General features: G+C 31.2%; 1 protein-coding gene across 1 annotated transcript; it reads right to left on the bottom strand.

Annotated features, from left to right (window-relative positions):
• Positions 1 to 335: 335 nt before the first annotated feature.
• On the bottom strand, positions 336 to 23,205 carry LOC134728260 (zinc finger protein 37-like). Its single transcript, XM_063592804.1, has 8 exons — positions 23,143 to 23,205; positions 13,410 to 14,846; positions 10,357 to 10,566; positions 9,880 to 10,010; positions 7,637 to 7,713; positions 7,082 to 7,168; positions 3,634 to 3,716; positions 336 to 964 (listed from the first exon to the last, which is right to left on the bottom strand). The coding sequence occupies exons 2-8, from the start codon at positions 14,829 to 14,831 to the stop codon at positions 671 to 673; spliced, it is 2,304 nt and encodes a 767-aa protein (XP_063448874.1). The 5' UTR covers positions 14,832 to 14,846; positions 23,143 to 23,205; the 3' UTR covers positions 336 to 670.
• Positions 23,206 to 24,243: the final 1,038 nt, after the last annotated feature.

The raw sequence follows: 24,243 nt of genomic DNA, 5'->3' as shown, positions 1-24,243 counted from the left end.
TTTCCATTTACATGTATCCTATACCATAAGATACTTATTAAAGTATTTCAAAAATTCATAAATTTTACAAGAACTGTAGAATTCTGATATGGACATCATGATGATCACCCACAATTTGTGATGCTAGTTGTTACATGTGTTCATTCTTGTTTTTGTCTTTTTTTCTATGTTGTTTTGTTTGTCATGTTTGCCATGGCATTGTTATTTTCTCTTTGACTCATTAGTTTTGAATAAAAGTTTTATATCTTCCACCTCTTTTTTTTTTTTTATAGGTGATTGAATTTAAAGAACAGAAAATCAAAAGTCATGTAAATGGTTCAATCAGCTTTAATAACAACATCTTTCATGAACTTTTTTTATTAAACTTATGTTCTCAGCTTTTCTTAACAAGAAAGGATTTTGAGCTGGACAAATGGCACTAACTTTTGTCTTTTGTTGAAGACCTTGAGCTGTTGTTTATGTCTTCAGTAATCTTATTTTGCAACTGGGTTACTGTTTAATTGGCAAATAGCTTGGTTCAATTCTGTTTTCAGTATTAATAACATATAATTTAACAAACAAGAGGGTCCCAAGGGCTGAATAGATCACCACTATTCTTTTGTTTTGTTATATAGAAAATGTTAACCTCTAATATCCAAGTTTATGGTGAATGTAAATTAGTTTTCCAAAACTATTCAGTTAAATCTTGGTAGTCTTCTTCTGCATTATCTTCCAAAGGAGGAACACCACAGCTCTCTTCTATTGGTCTTGTTACTATCAATTCTGCTGGGTTCACACCTGGTTCATAAAGTTTTCTTCTAGCCTCCATATATTCATCAAAGCCTGTACCTGTTTTTACAACCTTTTCATGTAATTTATTAATGGAGACAATCTCTAGTTTATGCATATTCTTCAAATGACTGTTCAAATTTCCTTTTAATTTACAACTGTACTCACATAGATGACAAGTGTATGGCCGTGCCTCCTGTAAAAAACAATATACATACAAAATAAATTGATAGATTGATTATTTAACACCACTTTCAGAACTTTTATGCTATGGTGCAGTGGTAAGTTATTATTGGTGGAGGAAGCCAGAATGCCTCAAGAATCCACTGACCTTAAGTATGTAAACTAATAATCCTAGTCAATCAAGATTGGAGTTTAATGCACCTGCCATTAGCAGGATTCAAACTCAAAACCAGTGTTGACAGACTAGTGGAACAGTAATTCAACTACTTAGATCACCCTGCTACCAAGACCCATTTGAAACAATTTGTATACGCCCGTCAAAATGTTGACGGGACGTATTATGGTATACAAATATCTTGTGTTCTGCTGTCTGTCCGCCTGTCTGGCGTCCACATGTTGCACTGTAACTTGAGTACCACTTATCCAAATTTCATGAAACTTAATTCAATTGTTTCTTATGATGGTCAAACCATCTGTATAATTTTTGGTGAAAACAGGATTTAAACTTTTAGAGTTACAGGACTTTATAACTAAAACAGGGGTGAGTATTTTTCACATGTTGCACTGTATCTCAAAAACAATTTATGATCATTGCTTTAAACTTCCCACACTTTTTAATTATATTAATCCAAAGATCTGTATACTTTTTGGTGATGATTTAAAATTTCAATTTAAAGTTATTGAGTTTTTTGTAAAAAAAGGGGGTGGTTTTCACATGTCGCGCCATATCTCATAAACGATTTAAGATTATTGCTTAAAACTTTACACACTTTTTAGTTATATTTATCTAAAGATCTGTATACTTTTGGTGATGATTCAAAATTTTATTTTGGAGTTATTGATTTTTTTGTTAAAAAGAGGGGGGGTTTCACATGTTGCATCGTATCTTAAAAACCATTAATGCTACGCGCCATATCTCAGAAACTATTTATGATTATTGCATAAAACTTCTCACACAAGACGAAGGGGGTATCATGCCCTCATGGTGCAGCTGTTTATTATTAATTACATGTTAGCTTTTATAGACATTATGAATGATAAATTATCGTTTGGGTGACAATAATCACCAACAACATTAAGTTCCTGACTTCTTTTAAAACATGTCATTACATTTTCACGGTTTAAATTCATCATAAAATTTGTAAGAGAGCATAATTGTTCATAGTTTTTAGGATATTAAATTCACAAAGGTGATAAAATTTTACGGGTACACTAAATTAAAGAGATTTCTGGTATTTAACATAGATGACATGCATACATGTATGTAATTTCAAAATCAATGTAAACTAATTTCTCTTTAAATACCTATTGCACCATAAAATTTTGGTTTGTAACTTGTTCCACTAAAAAAACAAATCAATTTATTAATTTCATGCATGTTCCTATTTCAATTGATTCTTCTGACTACTAAAAACAGTACAAATGATAAGTTTTGTCATTTCATTAAGGAGGTTTGTTACTCAGTTTCAAAATAGCAAGCTTTTCATAACACTAGTATACATTGATAGGGGATTAATAATGGAACCTAAAGAGCAAAAATAAAATATAGGGCTTGATTTTTCATAGCTTTACCATTGATAAGTTAAGGTGCTCAAAAACTATTAAAAAAATTACAACGATTTTATAAGACTTATGCAGATGGCTTATAATGATACATGTAAAAGATTTATATTAAGAAAAATATATTCAATGATCAAAATTTTCTAAGGCATTCAAATGGATAAAACCAGAGGATTCCCAAAAATCTGACAAAAATTCCAATACCTGACAAGCAAACGTCCTTAAATGGCAACATTCTCAATTACACTTCAGAGATCTGCTAGTATGAAGTTAAACATGTCATGAGCAGTAACAATGGAGGATACTGAGCATTTAATGGTGCAAAAGCCATGATTCTGTCTGTCTTGACTCAATATATGCTTCAGGAATTGAAAACTTCAATCAAAGTATAAAATTAGACAAGAATAATACTTTTAAAATCAAAAACATTACAGGCCAATCCCAGACAAACTCAGTACAATTGCTCATTCATTTGCAATTCACAAAAGCAAAAACAATCTTGCCTTGCCCAGATGCCTCCCATTTTAAAGTAAATGGCTTCTTTTTCTCTGATAACAGACTGCATATTTAAAGCTCCAAATTGTTCTTCTTTTAAGGAAACAACCATTTAACCTAAAGGGGGATATAGTTTTATAAGTTTGTCTGAGAAAATTTCGACAAATGGACACTTTTAAAAAAAAATTCAACTACAAATATACCAAATTATTTTTTCTTACTTAGATGAAACATTTTTCAATGCTCACAAAGAAAACAGTGTCAACACCTCATTTAGTATATTTTTTGGAATTGAATTAATTAAGATTATAGTTAAGCTTTGCAACCAATCAATTTCAGCTAAAAAGTAAAAACACAAAAATACCGAACTCCGAGGAAAATTCAAAAAGGAAAATCAAAAATCAAAAGGCAAAATCAAAAGTCCAAACACATCAAACGAATGGGTAACAACTGTCATATTCCTGACTTGGTACAGGCATTTTCTAATGTAGAAAATGGTGGATTGAACCTGGTTTTATAGCTAGCTAAACCTCTCACTTATATGACAGTCGCATCAAATTCCAGTTTATTAGATTATTATGAGAAGCTATAATATATGATTGTAACCACTATAATATCAATACTTACAGAATGTGTACTCTGTTGATGAACTTGTAGTGTCGTCTGTGATCGTGTTGTGTAACTACACTTGGCACACTTAAAAAAGTTTGCTGAAAACAAAAATTGAGAGCTTAAGGAGGCTCACTGGTATAAGATTTTCAGAAAAAAATCAAACATTTATTTTTCATTACAAATGTTATTAATTACCTTAAGTAGTTGTAACTTTATCATATGGTACAAAAATCATTCCAAAAAAACAATTAGTGTTGGCCCCATGTGACTTATAAAATGTAGATATCATTGAAAAAGCTCCAAATTATCTCCCTTTGGTGCAAAATTGCCATTATTTTGGCATTAAAATTGAAATATCTTTTTTAACTCATTGGTGACCTATATTTTTTATTGTTGTTTACGAATAAGCTGTACATGAATTAAATAATTGTAAAATTTAAGCGATTTCTGTAATTTAGTTCTTTTTTTATTTCGATATTACCGCTTTTTCTACTATTAATTCAACAGAAAAAAAGGACATTAACAAAAATGTATGCTTCTTTCGAAGGCAAATTGTGAGTGCAAATGAACGGTGACCCCATTTTTTTATTTCATTTTTCTATTAAGTATAAGATAAAGTTTATTCATAGAAAAATATATTGAAATCCTATATTAAATAAAAAAATTGATTTAGGCTCTTAAGAAGGGATAGCCAAATTGTATTCATCAAATTTATAATTTTGTTATGGCATTTAAAAGCATATATGCACCCTTTTCTGACTGCATGATTAATTATCTACACATGATACAATGTAAAAGATTCTGTGTCTGCCAATATTTGATTGAATAAAAAAAATATGAAACTACTTATAAATTCAACAATATTAACATGATTAAGTTTAGGTTGTCTATATTATTGCAGTTACAATAAAGTCTTCTTCATTCATCTGAATTAGTTGTGCTTGTCCAAATATTGTTCTTTATTTCTTTTAGCATTTAAAATTCTTTATAAAAGCAACTAGGAGCTGAAATTCCTTATTTTCCCAAGAGAAGATAACTCCTGACAGACTTAGTTTTTGGTAGCATTTTTTTCATCAATAGTTTCTTAAACATTTTTTCACGTTATTTTCAGAGAAGCAGATATTTTAAAATTGGTCGATAAAGCCTTTTTCTGGCAGCTAAGTTTTTGATCTTATCTTTTCAAGTAAGGATCAATTATAGATTCTGCCATACATTTTCCCTACAACTTTAGGTAGAAGTTGGCTAAATAGTTTCAGACAATAAGATAAAAGTGAAATTTTTGATACTTCTTTTATTAATGAACTGAATACATCTTTTTATAATCTTATTGGGGTGTAAGGAAGCACATTTTGAATGAAGTGTATAAGAGCTTCATTCTATAATTATGTGTGATGGATCAACGCTTTTACAACCCTATAAAATTATAAAAGGGAGCATTTAATGCTTGTAATTATATTTTTAAGCTACAATCATGATATTAAGAGTTAAACTGTGGATTCATTAATTTTTGTGGGTACCATTTTTCGTGAATAAAAGAAATCTTGTATGTTCATGGATATTTAATTTCGTGGTTTATCTGAACCCACGAAATCCAAGAAAATTGGTATCCAAGGAATATTAATGAGTCCACAGTATCAAGCTTTTCCTTTCTTTTTCTCTATAATGTTTTAACATTGTCAGGAATAGCAGTTATACCAGGTGTTGTATGTTATACAGAAATAAAATTTTATGTTGGAGCCTGTACGAACTGTGACGCCCGTATATGACACGGAAACCAGGCGTAAAAATCATACTTTATCCTGGCGGCATTGCAGTGTTTACAAAATGCATGTCCAGGCGTCAACCAGGCGGAAACCAGGCGTAAATTAGGCGTAACTAAGGCGTAAACCAGGCGTAAAATTAAACATAATATTTAAATGAGTACGCCTGGTTCACAAAAAAATAGGCGTAATATGCAAATGAGTACGCCTGATCAATAAATAAACCAGGCGTAATATCCTTACATAATACTACACTTATTTAAGTTCAGTGTATTAACCTTGCTGTTTACTTTTGTGTATTTGATACAAACTTCTGTGCTGTTGCTTTAATTTCTTATTGTTTGACAAAAAAAATGAAATATTAACCATTGAAGAAGCTTATATAGAAATAAATACTTTTATGCTCAAATAAGTTTAAGTTTAAATAGCTAGAATTATGACAATTACTTTTTCTTGAAATAAAATTATCATTTTAACTAAGTTGTTTTTGAAAATTATTGTCGTTTGAACTAAAATATAAATGACAATAGTGAATACTGCAATTTAACTTAAAGTAAAAGATTTTAGTGTTATTATCCAAGGATAAAGGTTTTGGGATTTCAAAAATTCTGATAGAACATAATACTAAATAACTAATAGTTATACTCACATTATTATTATTTACCATGTATTACTACTTTCCTTTTATTTCACAATTTTCATTTATTTATTTGATTCAGTATTTCCAATTTCAGAATCTTTCAAAAAGCACAAAACAAGCAAATTATAACTGAATATATGAAGCTGCCATGTGTCCAACTCTTGCAAACTATAGAGCCTAATTTTGAAAAAAAATCCCATGATCCTTTAAACAAAGCATTATGGGTATTTTTATTTACGCCTGTAAGAAAATTTACGCCCGTAAGAAAACTTACGCCTTGCGTATTTCAATTTACGCCAGGTGTATTGCTTTTTTCTACGCCCGTAAGGACTACAAATTTACGTTTCCTGCTCCCTTACGCTTGGATCTAGACACGTAACTACCACTTACGCCTGGTTTACGCCTTATTTCCAGGCGTAATACGCCTTATAATTTCGTACGGGTGTGCACAATTGTTGTTAGCCAATCAAAATTGCAGATTCGAATGAAAATAACATAATCTAACCCCTTAATTTATTGATTTTGTATTTACATTATCTTAAAGATCAAATTTATTCGTTCTGAGTTTATTCACTTGTTTGTTTTCATGTCTTTTAATTGAGTTAAGCCATTTCAATTGATATTTTATATTGTGTCTTTCTATGTTGTGATGTTACACTATTGTTCCATGGACAGGTAAGGGTGAATGTTAGTACCTAATACCTATTAAAACGTTTAAATCCACTGCATAAATGTTAGCACCTGTCCTAAGTCAGGAACCTGATGTTCAGTGGTTGTCGTTTGTTTATGTGTTTATAAATGTTTCTTGTTTTACACTAGTTATTTTTTTTGACCTTTTTATATCTTGCCTTTCAGTGTGAGCCAAGGCTAAGTTTTAAAGACCGTACTTTGACATGTAATATTTTACTTTTACAAATGATGACATGGATGTAGAGTTGTCTCATTGGCACTCATACCACAATTTCTTATATCTATAATTACATGTAATGGTATTGTTATCATTTACAGTTATTGGGTTTGTTCTATTGTGATTGTGAAGAGAAAGAAAACTTTAAATACTTACAGCCATGTGTATTGTTATAGTGACCTCTTAAACTCTTTTTGGTTTTAAACTTTTTAGGACAAATAGTACACTGGAAATCTAAGGAATCTGAAGAAAAAAATATGTATAAAGCAAAACTTTTGAAACCTAATCTAAACAACTTCTGAAAAATATCTTTTACTATGCATACAGGATGACATATTGCACTTAGCTATTAGATTCCAAAGTTCATAATGGTGTAAGCATGCACACACAATTTTAAATTTGACACACTAAAGAAAGAGTCAGTTCTTTGCAAAATAAACTATGAATCCTGAATTTCCTCCCTTACAATGAGGCATACTTTCCAAAATCAAAAATGTTTATTATTAAAAAAGGCAAAATATCACTTTATTATATTAGCACAAATATCATGAATATAACAGTCTTAAACACAAGCTTAAGCACTGTCTCTGAATTTTGTTTTTCCTTTAAGCCTTTATACACTGTTATATTTAGGTAGATAGGGGAAAACAATTCCAGAGACAAGTGCCTGTGGTCTAAAACTACTGACATTTTGTAATGTTCTTAAAATACCTGAATGATTTTCTTGTTGGTGTGTCTTTAAATAACTTGGATAAAAACAATAAAAATCACATGCATCACACTTAAATCTGAAAAAAACAAAGCATTAAAGACAGTGTAACAGCAGTGTTTGTCATAATTTTGATACAATATTTTGACTCAAATAAAAAAAGAAGATGTGGTATGATTGCAAATGAGACAACTCTCTACAAGAGACCAAAATAACACAAAAATTAACAACTATAGGTCACTGTATGGCCTTCAACAATGAGCAAATCCCATACCGCATAGTCAGCTATAAAAGGCCCTGACCATGCATACTGTGTATTTCATTGAAATTGATGGGATACCAAATTTTGTGGATTTCATGGATATGATCTTATAATTTAATTTTGGATTTAACGCGTCTTCTGATTGGGTGACGTTGTTTTGGTTATTAGCTCATAGACATAATTTTGTCATGTGACCGTGACGTCATCAATGTTTTTTCATGGTTTACTTCGGTTTAAAATGGAATTTAGAATTAAATTATAAGAAATGACTGTAACTTTTTTTCTGTCTATTCGAAATAACATAAAAAATGTTGTGCACACTTTAAAATAACACACTACACGGGTTATTCAGTGTGCACAACATTTTTGATGTTATTTCTTCATAGACAGAAAAAATATTACAGTGATTCCTTAAAAGGTTTGTATGCAGACTATATGGAAGAACAAAAACAAATATCCACAAATACAATTTTCTCTTAATCCACAAAAATAAAATTGATCCACAGAAGGAATGTGGACAAAATTTTTTAGATTATGCTAGCAGTGTTTTTTTTCATCATTATAATCATGATTATATATGTGTGTTATTTAGACAAAAACAATAGCTTTTTCTTTGTTTCATCACCAAACAAGATTAGGATTTGATGGATAATGGTCAAATTATTAACGTGAAATCAAACATCATGACATCCCTAAGAAGCCTAAGGTTTTAATTATTAAGGCAAAGTCTAGCATAATCATAATATCTCAAAGCTGTCGTACTAAATGTGCTTTTAATATACTTATTTCACCTGTGTGAAATACTTGGCTGGCTGACATAAAATTTGTGAAATACTTGGCTGACCGACATATATTTGTGAAATACTTTTCTGACCGACATATATTTGTGAAATACTTTGCTGACTGGCATATATTTGTGAAATATTTGGTTGACTGGCATATATTTGTGAAATACTTGGCTGACCGACATATATTTGTGAAATACTTGGCTGACTGGCATATATTTGTGAAATACTTGGCTGACTGGCATATATTTGTGAAATATTTGGTTGACTGGCATATATTTGTGAAATACTTTGCTGACCGACATATATTTGTGAAATACTTGGCTGACCAACATATATTTGTGAAATACTTGGCTGACCAACATATATTTGTGAAATACTTGGCTGACCAACATATATTTGTGAAATACTTGGCTGACCGACATATATTTGTGAAATACTTGGCTGACCGACATATATTTGTGAAATACTTTGCTGACTGGCATATATTTGTGAAATACTTTGCTGACTGGCATATATTTGTGAAATACTTTTCTGACCGACATATATTTGTGAAATACTTGGCTGACTGGCATATATTTGTGAAATACTTGGCTGACCGACATATATTTGTGAAATACTTTTCTGACCGACATATATTTGTGAAATACTTTGCTGACCGACATATATTTGTGAAATACTTTGCTGACTGGCATATATTTGTGAAATACTTGGCTGACTGGCATATATTTGTGAAATACTTTTCTGACCGACATATATTTGTGAAATACTTTGCTGACTGGCATATATTTGTGAAATACTTGGCTGACCGACATATATTTGTGAAATACTTGGCTGACCGACATATACATGTATTTGTGAAATACTTTGCTGACTGGCATATATTTGTGAAATACTTGGCTGACCGACATATATTTGTGAAATACTTTTCTGACCGACATATATTTGTGAAATACTTGGCTGACCGACATAAAATTTTTCACCTGAAACATGTACCACTTTATAAACCTCTAAAGTTCATTGTATTTAGGGAATCTGTATTTAGTTGTTAATTCACCAGGATTCTGATATTAAATCAGGAATTTGGAATTCAGTTTTATGATGACATAGGAATGGACACCATATTTTCACTGTAAATCATTACTTGTTACTTCTTTTCCAGGAATTTTGGTTAAACGATCTCATAACTCCTACTTACGTTTTCATATTGTCTGGAATCGGTTCTTTATGTCTATTATGCAGGTGTACAATCAGTGATGTTTTATTCTTTGACTTGAATGAACACAAGTGACATAGATTAAAATTCTTGTGTTCAGCAGCCAAGTGTTTCTGAAAATAGATAAAAGCAAAAACTATGCATCTAAATTTGAAAACCACACCTGTTTTAAAAAGGTTTTTGGGTTTGTCATAAAACTTTACTCAATTCTAAGTACACAATTTGTGTTTGAAACATCAAATCTAGTATGTTTATTGTTTGATTTCTGAATATGAGTACACAAATGGTTCTCTAAATTTCTATGACTACCAGGCAAGATTTATAGTAAAGAGAGCATAATAATGCAAGTACAGGAGACACTTCATGAAGATGACAGAACAGATATAGATATCCTGTTGTAGAAACTTTGCAGGCAACACAAAAATCAATCAACTTGACTTTTCTTACTCATATACTCACCCTAAGTTCATGTTTCCATCCAAACACTTTATCACATTCTTTACATTTAAACTTCATTTCCTCTTCTTTATGGTGAGATGAGTGAGCTCTCAAGCCTCCTTCTGATGTGAACTCCATTCCACAAACATGACATACTAACTTCTCTTTTTTATACTTATGACATCTCATATGATCCTTCATATTTCTACTTAAACTTTTATATGTGCATCCCTGCAAAAAATTATAAAAAACATTACATTGAACCAATGTCAAATGAATGTATATATCTCGTTGGGTTAAATAACTACTGTAAACCAAATAATTTACTGGAGCAATTTATTTTTCGTAATAACGCGAAATAAGGTATCCCGACTAAAACTAATTGGTCATGTTGGTTAAAATATGTTTTGATTACATGTGACAAACCTGGACATTTCATTGAACCAATGGATATCTTTACCATCATGACCATTGTTTACAGGTAAATATCAACTGTATGTTGACTGAGCATCCGCATGTGATGGTCTAAACATAACATTGAACCAATGGATATCTTTACCATCATGACCATTGTTTATAGGTAAATATCAACTGTATGTTGACTGAGCATTCACATGTGATGGTCTACACATAACATTGAACCAATAGATATCTTTACCATCATGACCATTGTTTACAGGTAAATATCAACTGTACTAGAACACACCCGCGAAATCGCGGTTATATACAGCTTATGGACTGTTGTAGGATGATTTTGTATGTAAAAGATAGTATGTATGGAAAATTTCATAAAAGGTGTAACATAAAACAGCCTTCTTCCTTGTTCAAAAGTCCGATATTTGTTTCCTATCTGTTGAATTCAAATATTTTCGTGTGTCTGGCCTCAGACCACAATTATTATTCAGATCTCCTTTGCTATACAATGCTGCTTTTGGTAAAAGTCAAATAAAATTAATAATTTGCACAGTTTCAAACACGAAATAAATCTAACTGCTTATATATTGACCATTATTAGTCTAATAAAATATGCTTCTAGGACAATCTGTTAGTGTCTTTTTTTTCTTTTGAGAGCCTTATTAAGATGTCAATGGTAGGATATGCATCATGTATAAATGACTAAGGCTAATTTGAGGGGTGGTCGGAGGGGTCCTGATCACGAAATCCCGCGCTTAAAACCATGAAATCCAGAGATGCAGAATTAAAAGAAATGCATATCCCGAAATCACGAAATCGAAAAATATATTCCCGGATCCAGTAAGGATCAATCCCCAAATCCCGAGCTTAAAAACACACGATCCCGACGCCCCGAAAAATGCTCGCCTACTTTTAATCTCTACCTTACTTTCATTTTTGCCAAATCACTATTTTCTCTTTCAACAATAAATTTTTATGCCCTATTTATGGCATTATGTTTTCAGGCTAGTCTGTCCGTCGGTCCGTTCGCTCGTTCGCTCGTTCGTCCGTCCGTTCGCTCGTTCGTCCGACCGTCCAGGTCTGTCCTGCTTCTGGTTAAAGTTTTTGGTCCGAGATAGTTTTAGATGAAGTTAAGCATGTTTTACTTATTTTAATATATATGCAAGTGGTATGACCCCTTAAGTAGTAAACATTTCAAGGAAAACAGTAGACAGAATCAGGGCCGACATTCTATACTAACATAGAAAGTCCCTGACAGAATACAGATAGTCTCTATATATTAAAGTAGTATAATCGTAGTTAACATGTCGATAAACGCGAAAAAAATAATTATCTTCTCTAAGGAGGTATAATAGTTGTGGTTCTTGCGATCTTAACACCGTGATATGAAACGCGAAAAATAATTGTCCTCTCTAAGAAGGTATAATATTTGTGATTTTTGCGATCTTAACACCATGATATGGAGAACGCTCTAAATGGCTTATTTTTTTCTCCATTTTTGTTATCCATCATACGATTGGTTGTACTTGTGTCAAATATTTTACTTATTTTAATATATATACAACTGGTATGACCCCTTAAATAGTAAACATTTCAAAGAAAACAGTAGACAGAATACACAGAGTTGCTATATATTAAAGTATCATAATCGTAGTTTACATATATATATATATAAACGCGAAAAATATTTATTGTCCTCTATAAGGAGGTATAATAGTTGTGGTTCATACGATCTAAGCCCCATGTTATGGAGAACGCTCTGATTGGCTTATTTATTTTTCATATTTAGTTATCTATCATACGATTGGTTGTATTTGTGCATCTTTCAAACCGGAAATCTAATCTATGACTAAAAGTTAGTCCGATGACTGAATCATATCCGGACTCCTTTTTTGTCGTTTTTCTCCCAAAATAACTCAATCTGAATAATCATAAGAATGGATGACAAATGCGACTATGCATGTTACCTATAGGACACAGAGGCATGATGATTGATTTACTGTGGAAGGAAGAGAAGCGACACCAAAAATGAGGTCTTCTCGTTTAATAATATAGATGTTGACTGAGCATCCACATGTGATGGTCTACACATAACATTGAACCAATGGATATCTTCAGGGTGAATGTTATTTGATATAAACCATGTATACCTGGACATTACACTGCACCAATTAAAATCTTTCTTGGTCAATAATGACTCTACATGTATCTAGACTGAACATGAACATGTACATGTACATGAACGTGTGACATACCTGTACATTACACTGAACCAATGGATATCTTCAGGGTGAATTTAATTTGATATAAACCATGTATACCTGGACATTACACTGCACCAATAAATATCTTTCTTGGTCAATAATGACTCTACATGTATCTAGACTGAACATGAACATGTACATGAACGTGTGACATACCTGTACATTACACTGAACCAATGGATATCTTCAGGGTGAATTTTATTTGATATAAACCATGTATACCTGGACATTACACTGCACCAATAAATATCTTTCTTGGTCAATAATGACTCTACATGTATCTAGACTGAACATGAACATGTACATGAACGTGTGACATACCTGTACATTACACTGAACCAATGGATATCTTTTAGGGTCAATAACAACTCTATGTTGACTGTACATGATACATACCTGGACTTTACACTGGACCAATGGATATCTTTTGGGGTCAATAACAACTCTATGTTGACTGTACATATGAGAGGCATACAGACATGGCTCTACACCAATATAATCACACAGTTCACAGGGATAGGGCTTATGAAGATTCCTCATATGATCTGCCCATTCTGCAAATGTAGGATAAACTAAGTTACACTTGACACACTTTCTCCATGAAGGTTTAGGCGTCAATGAATCTTCTGTGATGTCAGATTCTAGGTCTTTAGTCCTATCATTACTGTCATCGTTTACATCAAGTTGGTTTTTGTTATCAATCACATCTTTTTCCTTTCTCAAATTCCTTGTTGACGTCCTTTTCTTCTTCTTTGCTGGTGTCTTCTCCTCAATACCTGAACTTACTAAACCAAAAGATCGCTTATTACCACTCTTCACCATGTTCACTGAAGTCTTTTTGTTTTGGCCTTTTGTCGAGGTCTTTTTTGAAACACTGTTGGATTTCTTTGTGCATATCTCTTCTTTTTGAGTGGTTTCTTCATTGTTAACATATCGTCTGACAATTTTTTCAATATGATTTAAAAACTGTCCACCAGGAGAAGACCTAGAGGGTCCTGAGTTGTCAGTACTGTCATTTTCAAATGAACTGGTTTCCATGTCATTTTCATCACTACTGGTACCCTGATCATTTTTAATATCAGTTACCTTCAAAAACAAATTGTTCCCTTCACTGACTGTTTTTAACTGTGCTGCTTTAATGTTGTCATTTCCTCTGGATATTGCACTGATACTGTCGTTTTCGAATGAACTGGTTTCTATGTCATTTTCATCACTACTGGTTCCCTGATCATTTTTAATGTTGGCCATCTTTGGATAAAGATTGTCCTTTTCACAAACTGTTTTGCTTTGTGTAGTTGGTACATTAGCATTTCCAATTTCAGGAATTGTATGTGTGCTTTGAAAAGATCCATAACTAAGACCAGAAGGAGAACATGGCTCTTTTTTAATAATTGTTACCTCCTTAAAACTGTCATCACCTTTATTATTTGAAATTACATGTCGTTCTGTAACAGGACATTGCTGTTTAAGGGTGTCATATGCAGAGCTTAAATTTAAATCTTTACAAAGTTTCACAAGATCATCATAAAATCTCTCCTCAATAACCAATTCTCCAGAGTATAAAAATATCACCACAGCTTCAATCACATGAATACTGAATTTCGTACAGTCTATTTGCAGTTTTTCATTTGTTTGTGATATCTTGCTGCAGATGTGTTTTTCGCTGTTGGCTGCTAAGATAATGCTGTGTATATTTGCAGTGCCATCACATGCTTGTAGTGTTACATCACAGTTAACTCCCCTTTGCTGTAACTGATGAAGCGAGTGAAATACTTGATCTTTGTATCCCGGTACAGAAACACTGATCACTTCATCCATCTTATACTATGTTACCTACAAAACAAATGCTTGCTTAATTAATATGATGCAACAAATTTATAGTGTTATTATCATTTTTATTGCAAACTAAATCAAGTTTGAACCTTAAACTAATTGCAACAGAAAATGTTTTAGTTCTAATCTATACCATTGAGTTCCAAATATACACAGAAAAAAATCCCATCAAATCTAACTTGAAGTAAACTCAAATTTTGCATTTTTTTTTCATATGGAAATTAAAACATTAGAAAGGGAGATAACTCCGCAAGAATGATAATCTACCAGGTCTTTTACTTTTATTAGACTTTGAGAAAGCTTTTGATACTCTTGAGTGGTCATTTATAGACTTGGCTTTGTCTTTTCTAGGATTTGGTCCTATTTTTTGTAGATGGGTCAAGACCTTATATTCAGATTCTCAGAGCTGTATTATAAATAATGGACATTGCTCTCAATTTTTTAATATTGGGAGGGGTGTTAGACAAGGTGATCCTCTATCTCCATATCTCTTTATATTATCTTTAGAACTTATGAGTGCTGCACTTAAAAATAACCCAGATATAAATGGTATGAAAATAAATGATTCTGAGTATCTACTAAGCCAGTATGCAGATGACTCATGTCTCTTATTAGATGAAGATGAGCAATCTTTAGAAAAATGTTTATATACTTTAGAAAAATTTTCTGAGTGTGCGGGACTTAGGGCTAATTTTGATAAAACTGAAGCCATATGGATTGGGTCAAAGATTCACTCAAGGGATAAATTAACAACTACAAGAAATTTAAACTGGAATCATTCAGGAAAATTTAAACTTTTAGGAATAAAATTTGATCTGTTCAGTGAAAATAAAACGCTTGTAAATTTTGAAGAAAAAATTCAAAAAATACAGAGCCTGCTAAATTCCTGGGTTTATAGAGATTTAACATATATGGGAAAGATCATTGTCATTAAATCACTTGCTCTACCTATTCTTATTCAATCATTGACAGTTTTGCCAAACCCGCCGGATGATAAAATAAAAGAAATCCAAAATATTTTTTTTAGTTTCTTGTGGTCAGGAAAACCAGACAAGATTAAAAGAAAAGTTATGATAGGGTTATTTGAAAATGGGGGGTTGAAAATGCCAGATATAAGATCCTTTTGTTATTCATTAAAGATGACATGGATAAATAAACTTTTAGACCCTTTGAATATATCCCCATGGAAAACATTGTTAATAGATCAATACAACAGATTAGGAGCAGACAAAATATGGTTGATGACCCCTGATGGTATCCAAAAGATTTCTTCAAATTTTAATAATTTCTGGAAAGATATTTTACTAAACTGGAATATCCTAAACACTGCCACTAATGACACTGCTGAAGGGATCATGAAACAATCCATATGGCTAAACAAGAGTTTGAAAATTAATAATAAAACTATCTTTTACCAGAGGTGGGTTGAATCAGGAGTTTTCTTTATAGGTGATTTACTTGATGAAAACAGCAAATTTTTTACTTTAAAGGAATTCTGCGAAAAATATAATCTTAATATTAATTTCTTGGAATACCACTCTTTGCTGCATATGATACCAAAAGACTGGAAAAATTTAATCACTACTTCAGAGAAAATTATGCACATATCTAACGATAAATTTGAATTTATAAAAAACAATAAAAAGTCATGTCAGTTCTTTTATAAAAAATTCTTGTCAATGTATACAGAACGTCCTACAAAACAAGAAGACAAAATGTGTAAGGAACTAGGCACTCATATAGAAAATTGGGATTTCATCTATAGTTTACCCTTTTGTTGCACTAAAAACAACAAATTTAGTATGTTCCAGTTTAAGATTTTACATAGAACTCTCGCTACAAATGCATTATTGCAGAAATATGGGTTAAAAGAAACTAATTTATGTAGTTTCTGTAATGAAACTAAAGAAACTATAAGTCACCTATTCTGGGAATGTAACCTAGTTAGAAATTTGTGGTTAGAAATTGCAGCACTTTTTCAAGTTGAAAATAATATAACTTTAATTCTAAATGTGGAAAACATTGTTCTTGGGTCAGAGTCTTGGGATATTTCCCTAAACTTATTCACTATTCTGGTTAAATATTACATTTATACATGTCGCTTTAATAATTCATTACCGACTCTTACGGGTGTCATAGCTATGATTAAAAATTCCTACCAAATAGAAAAAATATCTACCTCCTTTTACAGATCCCCTAGAGCAAGAGAGAAATTTGATTGTAAATGGGAATTAATTAAAAACATAGTTCACATGTGAGGAGAGATCTTTCTATTTTGTACTTACTTAAGGCTTTATAATAGTTCATGTAGAATTAATTATATGTTGATGCACATCACAACTGGACAGTGATTTGTGTGCATCTTAAAAGTACTATCTATGTTTATTGCTATTGTTATACGTGTTATATATATTGTTATACTAATTTTTGTTTGATTGTATTTGAATTATCTCCCCTTGACTTAGGTTGACATTTGTTTATGTGACTCTGTCCAACATGTTGTCCAATATGTTATTTGTTAATGATCTCTGGTGGCCTCTCCTGGTACCTCTCATGTTCAACATCATTGTATAGGGAGTGATGCATGTGGCTAGAGGAGAAGGCTGATGCCATCATTAACCTTATCAACATATTCCAGTATTCTAATCCAGAGTGATAAAAGATGTGTATGATCTGGTAGAAAATTTAGACTAATTAGCATAGCATAACTAACTTTTTAATTTTAGACTGTTATTGGAAAATTTAATATCAATATGTGTATTATGAAATAACTATATAACTATATATCACAATATATACTTGGTGTATTTTCAGATGAAATAAAAATAAATTACAAAAAAAAAAAAAAAAAAAAAAAAAAAAAAAAAAACTCCGCAAGAAATGAGTCTTTGTTGTCAGTTTTTGGTTGATTTTCTTAAAATTCATGTAAATGTGATACTTTGATGGGGTTATAAGTTTGTATATATGACTATATTATGATAATCTTCAGCTAATGAAATGTACAAAACCGAGGTGTTATGAGTATTTTGATTTCTTTAGCACATTTTTCATTTAAGAAATTGCAAATTTATGGCTTTGTGACCATTTTGAAAAAGTAATGTGAATAAGTTGTATTGTTTATATCTGTAAATTATATTTGTTCAGCATCTTCCTTGTTTAAAGAAACTTTAAACCATAAAAAGAAGAATATATATATGCTTAATTAGTTTTATTCAATTTGAGATTCTTTACCTTGACATGCTGAAAAAATTAATGAATTATGAAATTTAGGTTGCACATGTACATGTAGCTTGATAAAAGATATGAAAACACCTATAGAGTTCTTTGTTATACTCTAAAGACAGTAAAATATCAAGAATCAATACATTATTTGGAATAGAAGTGGTAAAGTTATATTCCTGTATCAAATATTATTGATATTTCTGCCTTTTATGCATAGTTATCTCCCATGTCAATGCAAATCTCCTTAGGAATTTAAAATCATGATGTTTTAGTTTTCCTTGAGTTAGATTTTATTGGACTTTTTTCTGTGTGTATTTGGTGTATGATACTAAAGATTAAAACTTTAATATCTGTTGTTGCAATTACTTCAAGGTTAGGGTAAAAGTTATGCTAGACTGACTAAACTTGCAGAAACACAATCAATGACAATTGGGTCCATTCATATTTTTTTTTATGCGCTGATATTTTTTGTCAAACAATGGAAAATTCGAACATTTTACATAAGTACAGTCTAGCAATTGCTACATGTGATCGTGTGGGGGTAAGATCGATAAATTCTACAGGTGCTGAGTAAGAAAAAAATGTATAAAAAAATTTAAAAAAAATAAATTGGGTTGGTTTTTTTAGTCATTGCCCTTGAACTTTGGATAAATAAAACATGTGCAATGATGGGGACATTAGAAATCTGCTCTTTTATTTATTTTGTGGATCTGAACAATCATGGCAATATATATTTATAATACTTATCTCTTAATTGGCTAAGTGCTAACAAATCTGCTTTCATGAGTTGAAATGCCCAATGTGACTACATGTACATTATGTTCTTATTCAAATTTAGGGATATCAATACTATCATTATGACAATGCAATGAATAATGAAGTATAAAAAGAAACTTTTGAATCTAGAACCTTTAACCTCAAAATAGGAATTTTTTTCTTACTCAGCATCTGTAGAATTTTTTATCTTACCCTACACGATCATATGTAGCAATTGCTAGACTATACTTTTGTAAAAATGTTTGGATTTTCCATTGTTTGACAAAAAATATCAGCACATATAAAAAAAACAAGATGCTCTCAAGAGCCTATATCGCTCACCTTATTTTTTTTTGGTTAAATCTCTCATCAATGATTATTTTGGCTATTCAATTTATTTAAATGTTTTTTGAATCGTCCTATTTTCTTCAAAAGCAAAAAAAAAATCATTTTCTCCTATGTTCTATATTAGCCATAGGAAATATGTTTCTTGACATACAAGGAAATGAAATATAAAATTTATACTAGATACTCTGAAGCTCATTTAACCTAAGTTTGACTGAAATTGATACAGCAGTTTCAAAGGAGAAGATTTTTTAAAGTAAGTCAACATGATGAACAAATTGTGAAAAAAAGTCTTTAAAGGGCAATAACTCCTTAAGGGGTCAATTGACAATTTTGGACAAATTGACTTATTTGTAGATCTTACTTTGCTTAACATTTTTGCTATTAACAGTTTATCTTATCTATAATAATATTCAAGAAAATAACCAAAAACTACAAAATTTCTTTAAAATCATCAATTCAGGAGCATTATACCTGAAAAACCAGTTACCCAATTCAGCTGAAAATTTCAGGACAGGTAGACCTTGACCTAATAAATACTTTAACTTCTTGTCTAATTTGCTCTAAATGCTGGAGTTTTTGAGATATAAGCCAAAAACTGCATTTTACCCTGTGTTCTATTTTCAGTCATGACGGCCATGTTTTTTGACGAAATAAAAATCGAAGCACAAATTTGAATTTATTCACCCTACTTCAGTTGAAGTTTGATTAAATTTGGTTAAGTAGTTTTAGAGGAGAAGATTTCTTAAAGTTAGCAAATATGATGAACAAATTGTGAAAAATTGTCATTAAAGGACAATAACCCCTTAAGGGGTCAATTGACAATTTTAGTCATATTAACTTATTTGTAGATCTTACTTTGCTGATCATTTTTGCTGTTTACAGTTTATCTTTATCTATAATAATATTCAAGATAATGACCAAAATCTGCAAAATTTCCTTAAAATTACCAATTAAGTGGCAGCAACCCAACAATGGGTTGTTTGATTCATCTGAAAATTTCAGGGCTGGTAGATATTGACCTAATGAACATTTTTACCCCCATGTCAGATTTGCTCTAAATGCTTTCGTTTTTGAGATATAAGCCAAAAACTGCATTTGACCCCTATGTTCTATTTTAAGTAAAGGCGGCCATGTTTTTTGACGGATCAAAAATCGAAGCACACACTTTGTGCAGGATAATCTAAGAAACAATCATGCTAAGTTTCATCCAAATCCATTCAGTAGTTTCAGAGAAGAAGATATTTTAAAGTTAGCTAATATGATGAACAAATTGTGAAAAATTGTCATTAAAGGACAATAACCCCTTCAGGGGTCAATTGACAATTTTGGTCATATTAACTTATTTGTAGATCTTACTTTGCTGATCATTTTTGCTGTTTACAGTTTATCTTTATCTATAATAATATTCAAGATAATGACCAAAAACTGCAAAATTTCCTTAAAATTACCAATTAAGTGGCAGCAACCCAACAATGAATTGTTTGATTCATCTGAAAATTTCAGGGCTGATAGATCTTGACCTAATGAACATTTATCCTATGTCAGAATTGCTCTTAATGCTTTCGTTTTTGAGATATAAGCCAAAAACTGCATTTGACCCCTATGTTCTATTATAAGTAACGGCGACCATGTTTTTCGAAGCGCAAACTTTGTGCAGGATAATCTAAGGAACAATCATGCTAAGTTTCATTCAAATCCATTTAGTAGTTTCAGAGAGTTTTAGTCTTTTAGGCCAGGTGAGCTAAAAATGAATGGACCCAATTGTCATTGATTGTGTTTCTGCAAGTTTAGTCAGTCTAGCATAACTTTTACCCTAACCTTGAAGTAATTGCAACAGCAGATATTAAAGTTTTAATCTTTAGTATCATACACCAAATACACACAGAAAAAAGTCCAATAAAATCTAACTCAAGAAAAACTAAAACATCATGATTTTAAATTCCTAAGGAGATTTGCATTGACATGGGAGATAACTCTGCATAAAAGGCAGAAACATCAATAATATTTGATACAGAAATATAACTTTACCACTTCTATTCAAAATAATGTATTGATCCTTGATATTTTACTGTCTTTAGAGTATAACAAAGAACTCTATACATTTTTGCTATAGGTGTTTTCATATCTTTTATCAAGCTAAGTTTTATAATTCATTAGATTTTTCAGCATGTCAAGGTATTAAAAGAATCTCAAATTGTGGTTTAAAGTTTCTTTTAACACGGAAGATGCTGAACAAATATAATTTACAGATATAAACAATACAAATTATTCACATTACTTTTTCAAAATGGTCACAAAGCCATAAATTTGCAATTTCTTAAATGAAAAATTTGCTAAAAAATTTAAGAAAAGAAGTTAAGAGCATTACTTTCTGTTTGGTGGAATAGTGAAATAGAAGTCAATATGTTCTTGCTAAATCCTGTGTCGCTTTGAAGGTGTCATGATTGTCATCCTCAGCATAAGCAATGTGTTACTGTAATTTGAATTTCAAAATGACTGAGAGACGTTTTATTTGACGCACTGCAGGTCAACTCCACCATATCGAATCACATGACTTTGATAATCAGTAAATTCCAGCAAAAAATATCTTTATAAGTCAAGAATTGTCATATAAAAATTAAATAGTAGTACACGGGAAATGGCAAAGTTCTTCATGTTCAAGAAGTCGTAAGGCTGATTAATCATTTAAAAAAAACAAAAAAATCCGAGCAGAAAGGGGGGGGGGGGGGGCGGCGAGGCATACGCCCCGCCACTGAATTTAAAGTCCGAGTAGAAGTATCGGAGAAACCAATTCACATTGAATGAATCCTATAGTCTGTTATCACGAAACCAAAAAAGGTTTACCAAGTTTGTTTTCACTTTTATCATATTTTTACAATGATAATTTTCTTTAAATTTTAAGAATTGAAAATTCTGTTAACAGTTAATTTTTAGCGTTTTCTTTTATTAATCATTCAATATTCATTATATTTTTAGACCATGCATTTCTCTAATCTTTTTTTTTTTGCCCGTTATTCTCTAATCTTAATTTTTTAAGGGCATTATAGAACTCTAATCATTTAACCCCATCCAAACCCTCATTTGTTATAGTAGTCTCAGATACATGTTATATCCAAGTAAATATCTTTGAACAGGAATATAAGAAGTAATACAGTATAAAAAGTCTTAAAAGCTAGGCTCATGTTTTAAAATTTGTTTGTGACCTTATTTATAGCCTTTTGAATTCATAATTATTTGATTTGGACCATCAGTTTTTATAATGAGGGGTATAGGACCTTTATCGGGACTCCAGTATCAAGTGTTTTTAAGTCCAGGATTTCGGGATTTCGTGTTTTTAAGCCTGTGATTTTGGGATCAGGTTCCCTCCTACCCCTGCCCTATAATTAATTATTTGATTATAACTAGCATGACTAGACCAAATATATATATATATTCATGAGAATATTTGATTATTTTTCTATATGACTATCCTTTTTATTACTTGATTAAAAGTTAAATCATTATGTGATTACAAATGTATATTGGCAATATATTTGTGATTATGTGATTACTTAGACACCCTATGAGGGGCCTCATTCTCCATACACTAACAAATAATATACTCAACTAAAATACACCACTGAAATTTTTCGGCACAAATGGACTTTAGCTAAACATATATATGATTAAATCTATCGATAGCTGCCATATCAAGTTATTATAATCTTTGTTTTGTGGCGGAGAACACCTCTCTGTCAATATCACACAACATAAACATACCGTGAGTACACTAATCAATATATCTCTGAATCACAATGGTCTATTTATACTCCTTCTAACCGATCTAACAATTGCAAAATAAGAACAGAAATGAGTTTTTTATCATAATTATTAAAACAGCAGACTAAATAAGCGTAAAGTATTATTCTTTTGTTTGGTAAATACAGTATTTTGGTTAATTTTTACTGTTAAATAGGAATTTTGTACTTACGAACAATCACCTGTAATATCAGGGTCGACTTTCAATCCTGATGTGATCAACTCGTCCCAAGTAAACATCCTCGTAGTTTCGTCCCGGTTCCTGTTTGCACTAGGTCGTTTTGCCCTGATTTTAATAATTTCGTCAAGTATATATTACACTGTCAATTTTATTAAAGTACTTTTAAGTGTTTTTGAATGTGTACTCAAGGACTTTATAGAAGTTACTCAGTCTTTGATTTTAGAATTATTTCAGTCAAAAAAATAATGCAACTGCATGCACATCATCACTCAGTTTAACGTACTGGTTCGGTATGCTCTAATTGGCGGATCATTTAGGAAAAGGGGGGGGGGGGTTTGTAGAGGGCTCGGGCTCAGTTTAAGATCCGCCACTGTGTCTATGATATAATTGTTTCCCGAAAATTGCCAACCACCTCAGTTAGCATAATATTTTCCTACAAAATGACAATTTAATTATTGTGCTTAATTTTTTTTTCTACATTTACTTCCACTCATCAGCTATAAAATTTCTAAACCACATTGTAAACTCGCCTAAAACTTTAGTCAATAAAACATATAATAATGTAGAGAAAACAAGTAAATGGGTTAACATTGTAAAAGACTGGTTACGTTAAAAAAAATTAGGCCTTGGTCATCTCACTTTTGATACTTTTAATTTAAAATATCACATAAGTACTATCCAACAAAGAATCTATGACCATGCTTGTCAAATTATGAATTGTTCTATCAATAAATATGAAAAATTAAATTTCTTTTGTCATACTAAAAGAATTAGAAAAAGGCCCCCATATATTGATATATGTAAATGACCGATCAGTTTTCAGTAAATTTAAACTAAGTGCCCATTCCCTAGCAATTGAAAGAGGCCGTTATACCAACATTGAACGCATTTGCTTATCCTGTAACAGAAAAGAAATTGAGGATGAATACCATTTCTTCTCAATCTATCCATGCTATACATCGATCATTGAGGGATACCTATATACAAAATATTAATAAAAGTCTTAATTTCAATGTTTTTAAATTGCAGTCCACTATAACACTGAAGCATTTGACTGTACTTTTAAATAGCAGTCTACCAGTCATTATAAAA

The sequence above is a fragment of the Mytilus trossulus genome, chromosome 8 (assembly GCF_036588685.1).
Source record: "Mytilus trossulus isolate FHL-02 chromosome 8, PNRI_Mtr1.1.1.hap1, whole genome shotgun sequence".
NCBI lineage: Eukaryota > Metazoa > Mollusca > Bivalvia > Mytilida > Mytilidae > Mytilus > Mytilus trossulus.
Note: the sequence above shows the minus strand (reverse complement) of the source record. Positions and strands in the feature narration are given on the sequence as shown.

Excerpts from the sequence above, each read along its gene's own strand:
- LOC134728260 (XM_063592804.1), bottom strand. The coding sequence starts at position 14,831 with ATGGATGAAGTGATCAGTGTTTCTGTACCGGGATACAAAGATCAAGTA. Across the intron at positions 7,169-7,636 it reads CCAACAAGAAAATCATTCAG|ATTCCTTAGATTTCCAGTGT; the intron begins GTATTTTAAGAA and ends TTTTTTCTTCAG. Across the intron at positions 3,717-7,081 it reads CTATAACAATACACATGGCT|CAAACTTTTTTAAGTGTGCC; the intron begins GTAAGTATTTAA and ends TTTTGTTTTCAG.